Genomic DNA, 15732 nt, shown 5'->3' on the forward strand with positions numbered 1-15732 from the left:
GAAGTGTTTTCAAGCACATGGCCGTGAGCAGACGTCTGAGATAGCTACACTTGAAACTGTTGTGTGGGTGCCGATTTGGTATGTAATTTCCAGCAGGTGACAACCTCTCTGCTTCTACTTCTTCAATCACAAAATGAGACCCCAGGAGAGAAAATGTGAGGACTTAGAAAAATTTTGAATGATAATTCTGAAGTGCTTCCAACACCCTAAAAGAAAGAAAACAATGTCCCTGATGGATATAGAGCTTACTTACAGCAGGGATATAAAAGAAACTGTGGTGTCTTAGCAAGTTCATTACCCTAAAGATGATCAATCTGGACAGCTCTGCCTGCTCTGTGTGCCCCTGGGCCTGTCTGTTCACAATGAAGATCCAGACTGGGACCTTTTCTCAAGTCAGACCCCAAACCCAGAGGGCTCCCCCCACTCCTGTCCCTGAGCTTCTTGGAGCCAATACGTGTAGGTCTGGTTGGGGCCCATCTCTGTGGCCACCTGCCTGCCCCGACCCTCCACCCCCTCCACCCCCCCCACCCCCACCCCCCACTCCACACACGCACACTCCCACCCCCCTCACCCCCCACCCACCCCCGCGCCCCACGAGTTTTCCTGCCTCAGGCTGGTGGTAAGATTACATCACCAGGCTGGGCCCGGGGAGCACTTACATCTGAGGAGTGTAGATTTTCTTACCTTTCCTTTCTTTTTTCCCTTTTATCTTTATCTCTTTTGCTGCTTTCACTTAATAATGACACTATTGATACATTCCTACATTTCAGGGTACAAAATTTAGACCTCATATGAGGGGACGCGTAGTCCTTCACCTATCACTTGGGGGCAGGTCAAATTTTTCTTTTTCTTTTTTTAAAAGTTGAGTCTAAAAGTCAAGAACTCTAGAATTCAGGCAAAAGACATAAGGTAGAAAACAAGCCTTACTTGGAGAAAATTCTAGTCTCTTAAGTCAGCAACTTGGAGGAATAGAAGACCATGATTTGTGTCGAGGCAGTCCGAGCGAGGTTTGGAAAAGAATTTCCAAACACAGAGTATTGCAGAAAGGAGTGAGTTTATTAGAACAAAGAGCAGAGATAATGTGGGCACCGGAAGCACAGCAGGCCAACACCTCTTGACAGGTCAGGGAGAGTCCACGAGGCACTGTTAGAATAGCAGCCTGGCTCAAGGGACAGCCGACACTTTTCAAGGGCAAGTAGCTAATCTTTATAGCCTTAAGACAAAGAAAATTCCTGCTGGAAGGTTGGCATTAGGTGATTGGATAGGGTGCTATAGGGTAGGTACTGGGGTGGGCATTTTTGGCCTGATGTGAGGTCAGGAAGCTTGTTGGTGATGATCAAGCAGGGCTTTTGGCAATGGCTACAAAGGGTCTCAGTCAGTTCTGGAGGTGCCCTTGGTTCTGGGAGCCACTGCAGTGGCCTCGGGGCAGGACTCCACAGTTGGCTCTGTAAATCTGCACCACAGCAAGCCGTGTCTTGGCCCCACAGTGTCTCCATTCTGCTTTCATTTCTTCCAGTGTACGTGCCTGGAGAGGCAAGGTGGGGGAGATTGCATTCCAGGCTCTTGTACAGGGTGAGCTGCCCCGAGAAAGCTGAGGAATAGCTGAGCCGGGGCTGCAGAGCAGGGGATACTGGGGGTGAATGGGCTTTCCCTGGATTCTTAGCAGGGCTTGATCCAAAGGCCCAGAAATTGAAGAGAACATGGCTAGAAGCCACATCTTGGTGATATATAGTGATTTGAAGACATGTGCAAAGACAATCATGAGAAGGAAAGTTAAGAGTGCCAGCTTTACAGTCAGTCACACTCGGAGTCTAGTTCCAGACCGAACTCTCACTTGCTGTCTGACTCTGGGCAGAGGGTCTGACTTCTCTGGGTCCCATCCCTCACTACAGATTTGGGGTGTGCACCATGCCTGATGCCAAGAAGGCCCCCATATGCTTTCTTCCTGAATGATACTCTGCTGTGGACTCAGCTGGATGAACATGCCAAAGAGGCATGGTCCTTGTAGGGAGGGAAAAGTTTCTCCCCTACCCTCTTAGGGTCCCCAGCTGGGCCTAAGAATTAAACAGACAAAACACAGAGTAACAGGAGAAAAACATCCACATTTTATTAAAATTTTACATGTAGGCATTTCCCTGGGGGTCCAGTGGTTAGAACTAGGTGCTTCCATCCCTGGCCGGTGAACTAAGACCCCACAGGCTGCGTGCCCACTCCAGAAATATTTTACATGTACCTGGGAGACTTCACAGGAAAATGAAGACCTGAGAAGGTACCTAGAGCAGAAAGCTTATGTACCTTTTAGTCAAAGAAATGATAGATTTGTGAAGAAGTGACAAGGCCAAGGGCGTTGGGTTAGGGACAGTGAATTGTGGGGAAGTGACTGGGAGCGATATGGGGCAAATCTAAGATAAGGGTTATTTTAGTAAATGTGTCTGTACAGATCCATTTTGGCATTGACTTCCTCTCTGGTGATAAGGATGTTCTCTCCCTGGTACATGGAGGGCATCTCTCTCCCGAAAAATTTTATGGCCTATTTTTAGGTAGAAAAGGGCAGGTGCATCTGCTGTTTCTCAAGCACCTTCCATTCAAAATAGTCAATGTGCCAAAATGGCGTATTTTGGGGCGGCATGTCCTGAATTCTCTCCTCTAAACACGTGTTTTCTAAGTGGTCACCTGCAGAAATTTGCTTATCTCATGCTCCCAAGTCCTCTCATACTTCCTGACCAGGTTTATAGGAGAGGAGTTTGGCAATTCTTGTGTTCACATCCCAGTTCAACCAATTACGCAGGAGCTACATGACCTTAGGGAAGTTTCCTTATTTGTGAGATGGAATAAAAGTAGTAGTACCAACCTCAGAGATTGTCTGAGAAATAAATGAGTTGATAGTTGTTGCTGGCACGTAGCAAGTTCTCAGTAGTGTAAATGCTTTTATATTGATATATCAATAGTAGCTGATAGAATGACCAGTCCATCCATTTCTTGGTGACCAAGTATGGAATGTAACTGAAGCCCCAGTGACACAAAGGTGAGCAGATTGGTCCCTGCCTCCTAGGAGCTCCTGGGCCGGTGACCAGACCTATAGATCATGGCAAGTCAGGGCTTCCATGGGGAAGGACATGGGCAGAGGGGAGGTGGGGTATGGTGATCCTAGAGGAGAAATGAGATGGAGCTGGGCCAGGTAACAAGAGGCTCTGAGTCTTGAAATATGGGATGGAGTTAGTCTGGCTGAGGGGAGAAGGGAAGGCTGTCCAGACAGAAAAGGTAACAGGAAAAAACAGGAGGCAGTTTGACAAATAAAATACAGGTATTTTTCAAAAATTATGTGAGTGCTCTCTGTTCAGGGCCCTAAGGAGAGTACTGTGAATAGACCAAGTTCTGTTCTCATTGCAGTAGCTGACCTTTATACTCCACTTCCTGGTGTGCGGTATCCTCGTTTCCTACAAGGCACCCTTACTACTAGTCAACCGAATTCAGAAAAACAACAGGAGAGCCGTGAGTTTCAATTTTCCTTGGGGACCTATTGAGGATGACAGCCCATGAGACAGCCTCTCAGAAAGCTCTGTGGAACTGCTCCAAAGAGGTAAGGTGGAGGGGGGAAAGTCAGCATATCCATGATTCTGGCAAAAGGGATAAGTGCAACCAAGGCCACATCTCAATAAAACGTGGCTGCCAGTCATGAGGAACACATGTGTTACTTAATAGTTTTAGTGCTTTTCTAAGAATGGGATGATGCAAGAGTTCAGGTTCATAAATCTCTCTCCTGAAAATATCTTAACTATCTGAACGCCTGCTCTGCCATTTTCCCAGAGCACAGAATGCCTCAGCCGCCATCTCTGCCCCGAAACCCTTTCACGGTATGCTGAAGGTCAGCAACTTCAGGAGCTAGTGACTTCATTCCTATAGAACCAGATAGCAAGCAACATTTTTTTTTTTTAATTATCATACTCCAAGCTCCATTTTACATTTAGGCTAACTGGGGAGACACAAATCTGATAACTTGGAGATCCTTAAAGTCCTAAGGAGCAGAGCTGGGGTTGACACCAGGGAGCCTGACTGCAGAGTCTGGTCTTAACCACTCTGCCGCCTTTAACGAGCTTGCTGACGTTCTCAGGACCTAGGACCTATTGCGGGAGCTACAGGTAGGTTTTCTGGGCTGGAGTAGGAGTTAACCACGGCAGAGGGATTATGACCAGTAGTTTGTGATGGGCCTTGAGTGCCAGCCTGCCAGGTACAGAATAACCTGGAAAAGGCAAGGTGGCGAGGGTTGGACACAGAAAAAACACCTCATGGAAAGTGTGGCAAGAATCTGGGCCAGAGATGACAATGCCGCCCTGGGATGCCGGGCGGCAACGGGATGCGAAGAAGGGGTCAGCTTCCTGCAGGGCCAGGCGCGGTGGCAGAGGCCAGCCTGGGGTGGGAGGTCGCTGCGCCCGGGCCGGCCAATGGCGGCGGGCTGGGCCGCAGCCCCTCCCTAGGGGCGGGGACGGGCGGGGCGAGCGCTGCGGGCTCGCCGGGGTACCAGCGCTGCCGCATCCCTGCCGAGCTCCTAGCGCCGGCGGTCCGCCCACCAAGCAGCTCCAGCTCCGCAGCCTCGAGGCAGACCCGGGCAAGGCCTGAGGTCCAAACCAGAGCGCAGCGCAGTCCAGTTGGGGTGGGTGAAGGGCGGCGGCGGGGAAGAGGGTGGCTCAGCTCGGTCCCTCCGGGGTGGGTGGAGGAGGACGGGGCGTCGGATTTGGTTCCAGCCCCGGGGGTGGGGGTGTTGAGTTCTCTGACCACTCAAGATGGGGGATCGAATAGGGGGCGGGAGAGTAGGGTCGCCGCAGCACGGCTGCGCTCTGACCTGGTGGAGAACGTAACAGGGCTCAAACCCGGGACCCAGGCGGGGTGGGGGAGCGGGGAGGGAGGGAAGAGGGCCCTGGGGCCGGGTGGGGGGGGGTTGGCTGGAGATGGGTGTAAGCGTAGGGGCGCCTGGGTTCTGTTGCTTGCAAGAGGGAGCTATCCCTGGGGGCCGTAGCAGAGCGCGGCTCGTGCTCGAGTATGGGGGTGGGGGTACGGAGAGGATCCGGGCGCGGGGCTGGAGTGTGGGTGGGGGTGGGCTTCCCGGTCTGGGGATGCTGCGTCCTCCGGAGACTCAGTTTCCTCCTTTCTGGGGATGGGTGCGGGGAAGCGGGGCGCCGGGGGCGGGCCAGGCTCTGAGAGCCAGAGGCGGCGGGGCGGGGCGGCGGCGCGGGCGAGCGGGTGGTCGGCGCGCCTCTGACCGCATTCTGGGACGCGCAGGCGGCGGCGGAGATGCGGCGGCTCGGGGGCACCCTGCTCTACCTGCTGCTGGCGGCGGCGGTCCCCACGGCCCCCGCGCCGGCTCCGACGGTCACCTCTGCCTCGATCGAGCCCGGCCCGGCTCTCAGCTACCCGCAGGAGGAGGCCACTCTCAACGAGATGTTCCGCGAGGTTGAGGAACTGATGGAGGACACGCAGTACAAACTGCGCAGCGCGGTGGAGGAGGTGGGTGCGCCCGAGGGGCCTGCGCTCCGGGAAGCGCGAGGCGGGTGACAGTGGGGGCTGGCGAAGCAGTGCGCCAACCGCTGGCCAGGGTCCTCGGGTCCACTAAGGGGCTGGGCACAGCCGGCAGCAGATTTCGAGTTATCTGGAGGCAGTGCAGGGGTGATCCCAAATCCCACCTGGTTCCTGCCAAAAGCTCTGGATCTGAAGCTGTCCACCCAGAGACACCTGCTGGACCCACCCATGGACAACTGGGGTCACCACCTGCTTGTAGGCTGCTGGCCATCACCTTACAATTAACTTCAGGTGTGCGGTTGGCCTCATCCTGTTTTAAGCGGATGCTTGCAAGGCCCCTGATATTCCAGCACTGTGATTTTGCAGAGGAGACTCCAGGTATCTCAAGTCCTAGCTTGTCTGTTGGGCTTTGAGCTTGTGCCATGTTCCCGAGAGACAATTAGGGTGCCATTCAGTTCAGTCGCTCAGTCATGTCCGACTGTTTGTAACCCCATAGACTGCAGCATGCCAGGCTCCCCTGCCGGTCACCAGCTTCTGGAGCTTGCTCAAACTCCTGTCCATCGAGTGGGTGATGCCATCCAACCATCTCATCCTCTGTCATTCCCTTCTCCATATGCGGACAAAAAGCTCTGAGCTGTGCTGGTAATCTGTCTGGGCTTCCCCTAATGCCATGTGGGGCAAAGAAGGGACCTCGGTATCTCCATCAGTGTCAGTGGGTGGTGGGTGATAGGAGCAGGGGCAAAGTGAAAGGCCACCCCCCACTGCATTTCCAAGGGTGCTGTGGAGTCAGTCCTGGGCTCAGGGCCCTCCTCTGCCATTCACCATAGGGTGGTATTGGCCAAATCCTTTAACATCTTTTACCTCAGTTTTCCATGAGAATTAAATCTGTGATATGTGTGGCACCTGGAGTATAATAGATGTGCATATATAGCAGCTGTTAGTTATCAGATACCAGACATCTCGGGAAAACTTTGCCTGTTTCTTGCTTCCGTCGCCTCCCAGGTTCAAACGCTGTGGATGGCATCCTCTGTGATCAGCACGCAAGCATTGCCAGGGTTGCCTGGAGAGGAGGTGCAGATGGTCCAGCTCTCCCAGCCAGGTGGCCCTGCTGCCTGGGGTGGGTGGGCGTGGCCCCTGTTGGGCCTGACTCTGGCTGCAGCCTGTCTTTGGAGAGAAGCCAGCCATCCCAGGGAAGGAGTCAGTGAGAGATCAGATGTCTAGGCTGGATGGTCAGGTGCCTCCATGTCCCTGTTTCTCCACAGTGCATTTGGGCAAAGCCTCCAAAGCTGGCTCTGGTCTACTAGGCGAGGTGGCTTTTTCCTCCCACACCTGCTTAGTCTGGGGATCGCTCCCCTTCTTTCCCACAACAGTCGACCTGGTGGACCCTGGACACTGGTGAAGGAGACACTGGGTTGGAAGGTGGTTGCCTGGGTAGCTGTACCTGAACATCCACTGGACAGGCTAGATTCCAGATATAGACTTTGTTTCCTGTGAAAGCAAGAGAATCCTGACACGAAACAATGAAAGGGACAGGGGTGTCAGACAGGCCCCAGTGAATTTTAACTCTGCACCTTCACTGATTAAACTGAACACATCATCCTTGGTTCCAGAGCAAGTCATCTGCTTCCCTTCACTGGGTTCTAGGACTTTCCCTCCTGCCCACGGCTTCCTGTTGAGACTCATCAGGTCACCTCCCCATTTTTATTCAAGACTGAACTAAGATCCCATAAGGCACGCAGTGCAGCCAAAAAATAAATAGAGTTAAGTAAAATTGGTGCAATATAAGTTGCCCCTTCATGTCGCTGTTGTAAGGACTATGAGAAATTGCTGATTCTCAATAAATAATGGCTCTCACTGGCACTAATGGAAAAGAACCTGCTTGCCAGTGGAGGAGACATGAGACCCATGTTTGATCCCTAGCTCAGGAAGATCCCCTGCAGAAGGGTATGGCAACCCACTCCAGTATTCTTGCCCGGAGTATCCCATGGACAGAGGAGCCTGGTGTGGGCTACAGCACGCAGGGTGGCAGAGTTGGACACGACTGAAGCGACTTAACACCCAGACAAACACACTCATTATCATCATATTAATAGCACTAGTGTGAATGGTAACAGAAGAACCACTAGTGTCTGATATATAATAGAATCACAGTGGATTAGGGCTATTAGTATTAAGTTTTAAAAAGAGATTGCCAGAAAGCCCCTTAAATCTATAACACAGGATAATTGCTGTTTTCTTACTGTCCCAGTAAAGAACAGAAAAGGACGTGTGTCCAGATGCGTTAATTGTTTACATAGTTGCATCATGAATCTGCTTTCAAGTAACTTCCTGACATTTAAAATATTCCAGCTGACTTCAAGCTGCTGGTTTCTCCTAAGGGAAAAAAGTTAACTCTGGTTATAGGATCATTCTTGAGAGGAAGCAAATCTTCAAATGGTTCAGTCTGGGCTGTTTGTTACTGATAAACATATTTTGAGGATAAAGCCACTCCCCACCCCTCCATTACCACGTCTGTAATGGGCATATTTTACAATAGAATGTTCTTATCAACTCGTTATTCCTAGGAAGAATGCCAACAGCAAGCCTGAATTTCTCTCTCCAGTTTTTCTTACTCTGTTCCTTTAACAAACACAGAGTTAACCAATTGTGAGTGCCATGTTAAATAATATTCACATTCCTCCTCTATGAAACAAGTCCTGTTGCTTCAGGCTTAGGTTTCTCTTGCTAGCAGCAGTAATAGTTGTGGCTGAAATTTCCACTGTAAGCTGTACTTCTAGTTTGTGGTGCCATGAAAGAGCTTTAGCTCATTCTGTTGGAATAACCACTGGTTGAGGAGGAAATGGCTTTATATAAAGACTATCTGCTCAGCCCAGAGCAAATTCTAAATTTGGTACCTTGTCAATTATATGTAAGCCAAACTGGAGGAGTCTGATTCCTATAGGAATTGTAAAAGCGCTGATGTTCTCTTCTCCTTCTGGATTTAGTCCCTCTAGCATCCCCAGACTCCTCTTCTTTCCCAGCTGTTCTTTTCTATCACTAAACAGCCCAGGATCTCTCCCTTAAAACAAATTTAAAAAGCCTTTTTCTTCGTCTTAGGTCTCCTTTCTTCATCCGTTTCTCCTCTATTTTATTAGCAAACCCTTCGAACATATGTTATCTACTTCTGCCTTTTCCACCCCTACCCAGACATCCCCTGGCAAACTGGCTTCTTCTAAAACTGCTTTGTTTATTATACCTTTGCCGAATGGCAGATACTGGATCAAGTTCTCGGATTTCATGAGCTTTAATTCTTACATTTGTCCAATAAAGTAGAATCATCATCATTTTACAAACAGGAAAGCTGAGGTTTAGAGATATTGGGTTGACCAAAAAGATCATTTGGGTCTTTCTGTAAGGTGTTACATATTAGCCACCCCAGTATTTGGTATCTTGCCTAAGGTCACGTGGCTGCTTTGTGGCCGAGCTGGGACTTAACCCCATGTTCCCTGACTCCAGAATCTGGGTACTTTCTACTTTGTTGCCTTCGGATGCTGCTGGCGGCAACTTCTTGCCAAATCTAGTGGTGAGCTCTCAGAAGCCTGAGTTCTTCTAGATTTATTTGGAGGCCCCTCCAAATAGAAGGCCCTCCCCAGATATAACTTCTGACTCTCAGCCTGCTTCTAGCTAGTTCTCTGACTCCATTCTTTTCCTTCTCTCGATTCTGTATTATGTCCCAGTTAGTCTTCAGAACCGGAGAAGCTGATGACACCCCACTCCAGTACTCTTGCCTGGAAAATCCCATGGACGGAGGAGCCTGGTAGGCTGCAGTCCATGGGGTCATGAAGAGTCAGACACGACTGAGCAACTTCACTTTCACTTTTCACTTTCATGCATTGGAGAAGGAAATGGCAACCCACTCCAGTGTTCTTGCCTGGAGAATCCCAGGGACGGGGGAGCCTGGTGGGCTGCCGTCTATGGGGTCACACAGAGTTGGACACGACTGAAGTGACTTAGCAGCCGCATCAGTCTTCAGAACTTACTGCAGCTCCCCATTGCTTGGTGCAGAGGTTCTTACCTGGGGGTGAATACAGGGGAGGGAGTATCTCAGAATCATCTGGAAAGCTCATTGTTTTGTGGGGTGCCCCCTCCAGAAATTTTAATTTGGCAGCTCCAGATATGTAGATATTTTTTTAAAGCATTGGGCATGACTCTGAGGTACTCTTCTGGTTGAGAACTAGGCTAACACCATCTGCTTTAGAACTATACCCTGGATCCATCTGTCAGTCTGTCTCTGCTTCATCACCATCATTTTATCCATTTGGGGTCCAGCATGGACCCCTTGCCCTAGCCCGTGACACTCCGTTCTCATCCAGGCTGTCACCGTTTTGCCTCCGCTATGCTCCTCTCTATCCAGCTCATATCTGTCCTTTGAGACCAGCCCAATCATGGCTCGCCTCCACCTGGAAGCCTTTTTCCTCTCTTCTTTGAACCTGACTGACTCTAGAGACTTTCATAATCATCCTCAAACTAGCTTGTGTGAGGATGCCCTATCTCCCCAGTAAAAGCACAGGCAGAATCTTATACTAGGAAAAACACGTAATTTGGGGTCGGACCAACCTGAGTTCTAATCTAAGTTTTGCCACCTACTAAGAATGTGATGACCTTAGACATTCCTCCAGTTTCGTCAACCTCATTTTCTTCATCTGCAAATGAGGCAAATAATACTTCCTCATAGAGTTGCTGTGAATACGCAAGGAGATATGGAAGGGACTGGTGCAATGGCTCAGACATAGCTGATGCCCAGGCATGGAGGCAGTGATCAGGTTTCAGATATGTCAGGAGTTATCTCAGGGTCAAACACAGTGCACGGTGGCAGCTGACCAAGTCCTTGTTTGGTTTTCTGGGCTTTCTGCTGACTAGATGTTCTTCACACTTCTGATGCAGTGCCTCTGTGTTCCATTGAGACGTGGGAATTCTTTCCCCATGTATATCCAGCTCAGCGAACCTGGTTGGGAAAGATTGGAAAAGATGGGCCTCTTGTAGTATATAAGGGAATAGAAAACAGTAATTTTTTAAAAAATAGTAAAATCCTTTTTGAGGATTCATTTAAAGGAATAAAAATAGCCGAGAGTCAAGACTGCACTGTTGGAAAATTGCCAGCCACCAGTGACAGCTTCTCTTTGTGTCTCTCATTTTAAATTCCTAGAGAGACTGTCTGGTTGGCTCAGCTAGTCCATGATGTGGCTTCTGTTTAAGTCCAATCAGCTGTGGCTGGTCCAGTTGTCACCTGCCCACTCATCAAGTCTGGGTCTGGAAGTGGGTACAGATTCAATTTGGCTGATGTGTCTGGTATAGATGTCATGGAGGCTCATGATATGAGGACAGTGGCCTCAGAAACCTGACATTAGCAAAGAACACTTGTGTAAGAAGGGCCAGAAGAAGGGTGTACCACAGAATGAGTCATCTGAACCTCGACAGGGGTCTCTCTCGTACTCAGAGGGTGGATGGGGGAGGACTCATAACTGTGATCCTACCAGTCATGGGGAAGGGGCTAGGTTGGTTCCCCAACCCCAGTCAGCCCTGCAACAAGGATTTGGGAGCAAATAATTTATTTGCGGGGCTTCCCCAGTGGCTCAGCGGTAAAGAATCTGCCTGCAGTACAGGAGCCACAGGAGACACGGGTTTGATCCCTGGGTCAGGAAGATCCTCTGAAGGAGGGCGTGGCAACCCACTGCAGTATTCTTGCTTGGAGACTCCCCATGATCAGAAGAGCCTGACAGACTACAGTTCGTAGGGTTGCAAAGAGTCACACACAACTGAAGCGAATTAGCATGCGTGTAATGTGATGTGATCCCAGAAACACTAGGAGGAAGTAGGAGAGTGAGATGGAAAAGGAAAAAGGCAGCAAAGGCTGTGCTGATGAGCAGGTGACTTCTAGGGACAACTAGGGTTCCATCTTTCTGAGGTCCTTGGAGAGAGAGAAACTGTCCCACTGAACGGAGAGGGCACTGGGGTACTTACCCTCATAGGCTCTTCTTCACTGATTGAGGGTTGTCCCTGGGGTGTTCACTACCTAACACTTGGTGCTTGTGCAGACTGAACACACTTCTGTAGTGAGAGAATGCTCTCAAAGAGAAACAGAGTTGGTTGCTGGCATGTATGGGAATTGAATGTGAGTGACCTCCTGATTAGGACGTGGGGAGATGGGAGCAGCGCCAAGAGCATCTCTCAGGGGTCAAGATTGCTCAGTGGGGGCATTCTGAAATCCCAACTCTGCCCTTCCCTGGGAATCTTGAGAACTAACCTAGTCTTCCTGAGCCTCAGTTGCCCCACTTGTGAAATGGGGACATTAACACCCACCCCATAGGGAGATTGTGAGATGTAAGACGATAATATATGAAAACATTTAGAACAATGTCTTGTTCTACTCAGTCCTCAGTGGTACTTATCAGCAGCACCATTGTTATTGCAGAAGAGGAAAAGAGTAGTTTTTTTTCTAATGGACTCTGGTATGTATCAGGAGAAAACAATATTGCTCATTAAATTCATTGATTTAATTAGATGGAAGCCGAAGAGGCTGCTGCTAAAACATCATCAGAAGTGACCCTAGCACACTTACCTCCCAGCTACCACAACGAGACCAACACAGAAACCAAGGTGGGAAATAATACCATCCATGTCCACCGAGAAATTCACAAGGTAAGTCGTGGCCGGCGCGTCCTCCTTTCTTCAGTGCCCAGTCCCATCAGAGGACTAAGGTGTGGCCTGTGTTCTCTTTAAGAGAGTCTGCTGTGCAGATGTTTACATATTTGATATACAAGTCAAAAATACACATAAAGATGGTAAAATACAGGTTAAAAGCCAGAGGGAGTGAGGGAGATTATTTAAAGGGGAATAAATTGCTTTTGCATTGAAGCAATAAATTTAACTCTAGTCTTCCTGCCAGTCCAATTGCAAAGGAATGTTCAGGGATTTTTATTACTTGAAAAAAGGAAGCAAATAAGTGTTTAGAGAAAGACGTTCCCAGTATTGAATTTGAGGAATTTATCTCACAGGTTTTTATCTGTGATTCAGTAGAGAGGTGAAATAGAGTTCATGTTGTGGTGAATAGATCTTCACCATCTCCTTAGGAGGAGCTCAGATGTGATATACTCAAGTCTTCAGAATGGAAAACCTCTATTGCTACAAGATGAAACATTCATATGTTTGCTGGCTATCCATTCACAATTTTACAGTGGCCTGTTTTCCAACCTGCCGTACGTCTAAGTGTCTCTTGGTCCAGAATCTTGCATGAGGAGTGAGCAGGCTTGTTCTCAATCTGATTTGAGAAAGAAAACGTTGCAAAGGAAGGTGGCATTCACTTGCCCCTAACATGCGATGTCTCCAGGGTGACTTTGGTAGGACTTTGAGATCAAATCATGTGGCCTGTTTTCTCTTGAACAGAGTCTGGTGTGCAGATGTTTGGGTCATTGTTAGAGGCTGTAAAATTGACCTCTGATCTCATCTCAAGGCCTGTGCACAAGGCCATGAAGATTCTCACAAAAGCGCCTTGCTTTTGTTCAAGTGTGCAGGTAATGACTGAGCTGACACAATAGCATTTCTGTGCCATAGAGGATTAAAGGGTCAGTTCTCATGGGCCATTGCCCTGACTATAAAGTAGCCTTTGTGTGGCGCTAGTCCCACTGCGTACTCACAGCCCCAGCTCCAGAGCACACCCCTCGCATCAATGAATGAGCCACCTGCCAAACAGAATCCTTTAGCATTGCTCATCTGAAGACTGGAGAATTCCAGTCTTTGTCTCCAAAAGTGATTATTTTATTCCTGCCAAAACCAATATTCAGTCATCCTTTCTGACAATAATTAGCCAGTAGGTTTGGCTGCTTCTTGAATTTGCTCCTTGTGAATATCAGAATAACCAAGTATGTGTCCTGCCAGTAACGAGTATGATTTTCAACTTTGTGACCCTCACTAACCATGTTTATGAAATAGGAAAATCAGCATCTGTAATACCTTATGGTGTCGTGGGGGCCAAATGACTTAAAGTGTGTGAGAGTTGTTGTAAACTGTAAAGCGCTATGCAGCAGCAAATTGTTCTTACTGTTAATATTACTGTTGTTCTTATGGTGAAGTTACGGCATCCGCATGGTGTAGTAGTTCTTGAGTGGGTTCCATGGAGCTCCTGTCCTGCCTGATGCTTTATAAAAGAAGAGTTCAGTGGTGAAACATGTTTGGAAAACGTTGTACATATTTCTCTTCCTAGGGATACAAAAATGCACCTTAGTGTAATAAAACCTCAGAGAAGTCCCTGGATCTTTACATACAGGACTGTATAATTTAAAAAATATATAGCATTGATTAATCTTGTGAAAATCTGGTATAAAAGGAAGAAGACATCATTTCTTTGCTGGAGAGAGGAATTATTTACATAAAAAAATTTAAAGTATGTTGGTGAAGACATGATCCTTATGCTCCAGAACTGGAATTAGAACTGGAATTTGATCCACTGTTGCACATTAGGCTAAGAGTTTCCACTTTGTTTTGGCTGCGGATGCCTGTGATATTAGAGCTGGCAGGAACTTTAAAGATGGCCTAGAAATGAGAAAACTGTGAATCAGAGAACAGAAATGATTTGTTCCAGGTTGCATACTAGACGGTTGTTGGTGTCTGAGCCAGGGATCAAAGAACACTGATCCCCTAGCTCCTGAGGTTCTCTCTGTTCTTTTATCACCAACATGAGGGTTAGACATGGCCTTCGATGGGGTGAGAGTGGCCTGAGTTTCAATCAGGCTTCCAATCAGGCTTCTAAGGCTCAGCTTTGAGGTGCCCACTCTTGGATACAGAAGCCAGGCAGACAGTAGCTAAAGGAATACAGGGCCAGGCCTCCTCTCAGCATACTTAAGCACTTACTTTTTTTTTTTTTTAACTTTTTATTTGTACTAGAGTATAGCCAGTTAACAATGTCGTGATAGTTTCAGGTGGACAGCAGAGGGACTCAGCAATACATACACATGTATCCATTCTCCCCCAAGTTCCCCTGGCATCAAGGCTGCCACATAATTAAGCACTTTCTTGAGGAAACAAAACAGTTTCCCAGAATCAGGGAGGGGCTGCTCTAGCTAAAACCTGCTTCCTTCACTACCCAGGCCTGTAGTTGTTGAAAAGAAAGTTGACTTGGAGCTTCAAATGAATAAGCCCCAAGAATGATAAAAATAGCTAGTGTTAAGTGTTTGCGAGGTGACAGGCTGTGTGCTGCGTGCTTTACACAGACTTCCTCGGTCCTCCCCTTGGCAGCCCCATGCTGTAGACTCTGCTCTGTCTCTTAATCACTATCTGATGCTGCTGGTGGAGCTCAGAAACATAGGGAGGAGTGGGCATTCTGTCTACTTTGACAGATGCTCCTGCTTCAGAAAATAGAAAACAACAAAACAAAAAACCAACAACTTGGGGGATTTTTCCAGAATCCCCTCTATTTCACACTCACTGTCTCTGTTCTCCTATAGATCACAAACAACCGGACCGGGCAGATGGTCTTTTCAGAGACAGTCATTACGTCGATGGGAGATGAAGAAGGCAAAAGGAGCCACGTGAGTTGCCGTCTTCCTTGCACTCATCCTGATGCACACGTTCCCTTGCTGGGCCTGGCAAAGATGCCCCAGACTTCAGACCATGGGCAGAAAGGGGGGAGCTCCCGTGCGCCTCTCCTGCCTGGTATCTGCCTAGTATTCCCCAATTCCTACATTTATGGCCAGACAGATGCAGTCCAGTAACAGTCTCTGCTTCCATGTACTTTGCTTCAGAAATGGCAGGACATGGCAAATTCCGTTGTCATTTGCATGGCTGCTCTCGGCCTTGAAAGGGGAACACTGAAGGGTCGGGTGTATTGGTTGGGGGTTTCTGGTAACAAGACCTGGTGCCTCTAACCTGAAAATCGCCTAAAGCCGCTGGCCAGACCCACACCCTTTATGATCCCAGGCCTGGTCTGGCAGTTTGAGAGCAAGAAAACTTCAAGTGAAACCCAGTGGCCCAAGAGAAAGGTGTCCCTCTGCTCCAGCCTTCATGCTTGGGCCCCTTATGCTTGCACTTGCTACTCAGTAACCTGTTGCTTAGTCCAGAGGTGGGCTGCTCCTTAGAGAATTATAGATTCTGAACGATGAGAGGGGCGTCATTTCATAGAAGGAAGGCTTGGCACAGGTTGGAGGGTGACCCAGGATGCCACTGGTCTCCAGACTTCCAGACCAG

The 15732-nt window shown here is 48.7% G+C and overlaps 1 protein-coding gene across 1 annotated transcript in view; it reads left to right on the forward strand.

Annotated features, from left to right (window-relative positions):
• Positions 1–4501: 4501 nt before the first annotated feature.
• Positions 4502–15732, forward strand: part of DKK3 (dickkopf WNT signaling pathway inhibitor 3) — a 49962-nt gene continuing 38731 nt past the window's right edge. Inside the window, exons 1-4 of the mRNA XM_019975659.2 lie at positions 4502–4651; positions 5278–5502; positions 12055–12192; positions 14994–15077. Coding sequence (XP_019831218.2) covers positions 5290–5502; positions 12055–12192; positions 14994–15077 — 435 coding nt within the window. The 5' untranslated portion in view covers positions 4502–4651; positions 5278–5289. The remainder of the gene's footprint in view (positions 4652–5277; positions 5503–12054; positions 12193–14993; positions 15078–15732) is intronic.

Source organism: Bos indicus, chromosome 15, assembly GCF_029378745.1.
Source record: "Bos indicus isolate NIAB-ARS_2022 breed Sahiwal x Tharparkar chromosome 15, NIAB-ARS_B.indTharparkar_mat_pri_1.0, whole genome shotgun sequence".
NCBI lineage: Eukaryota > Metazoa > Chordata > Mammalia > Artiodactyla > Bovidae > Bos > Bos indicus.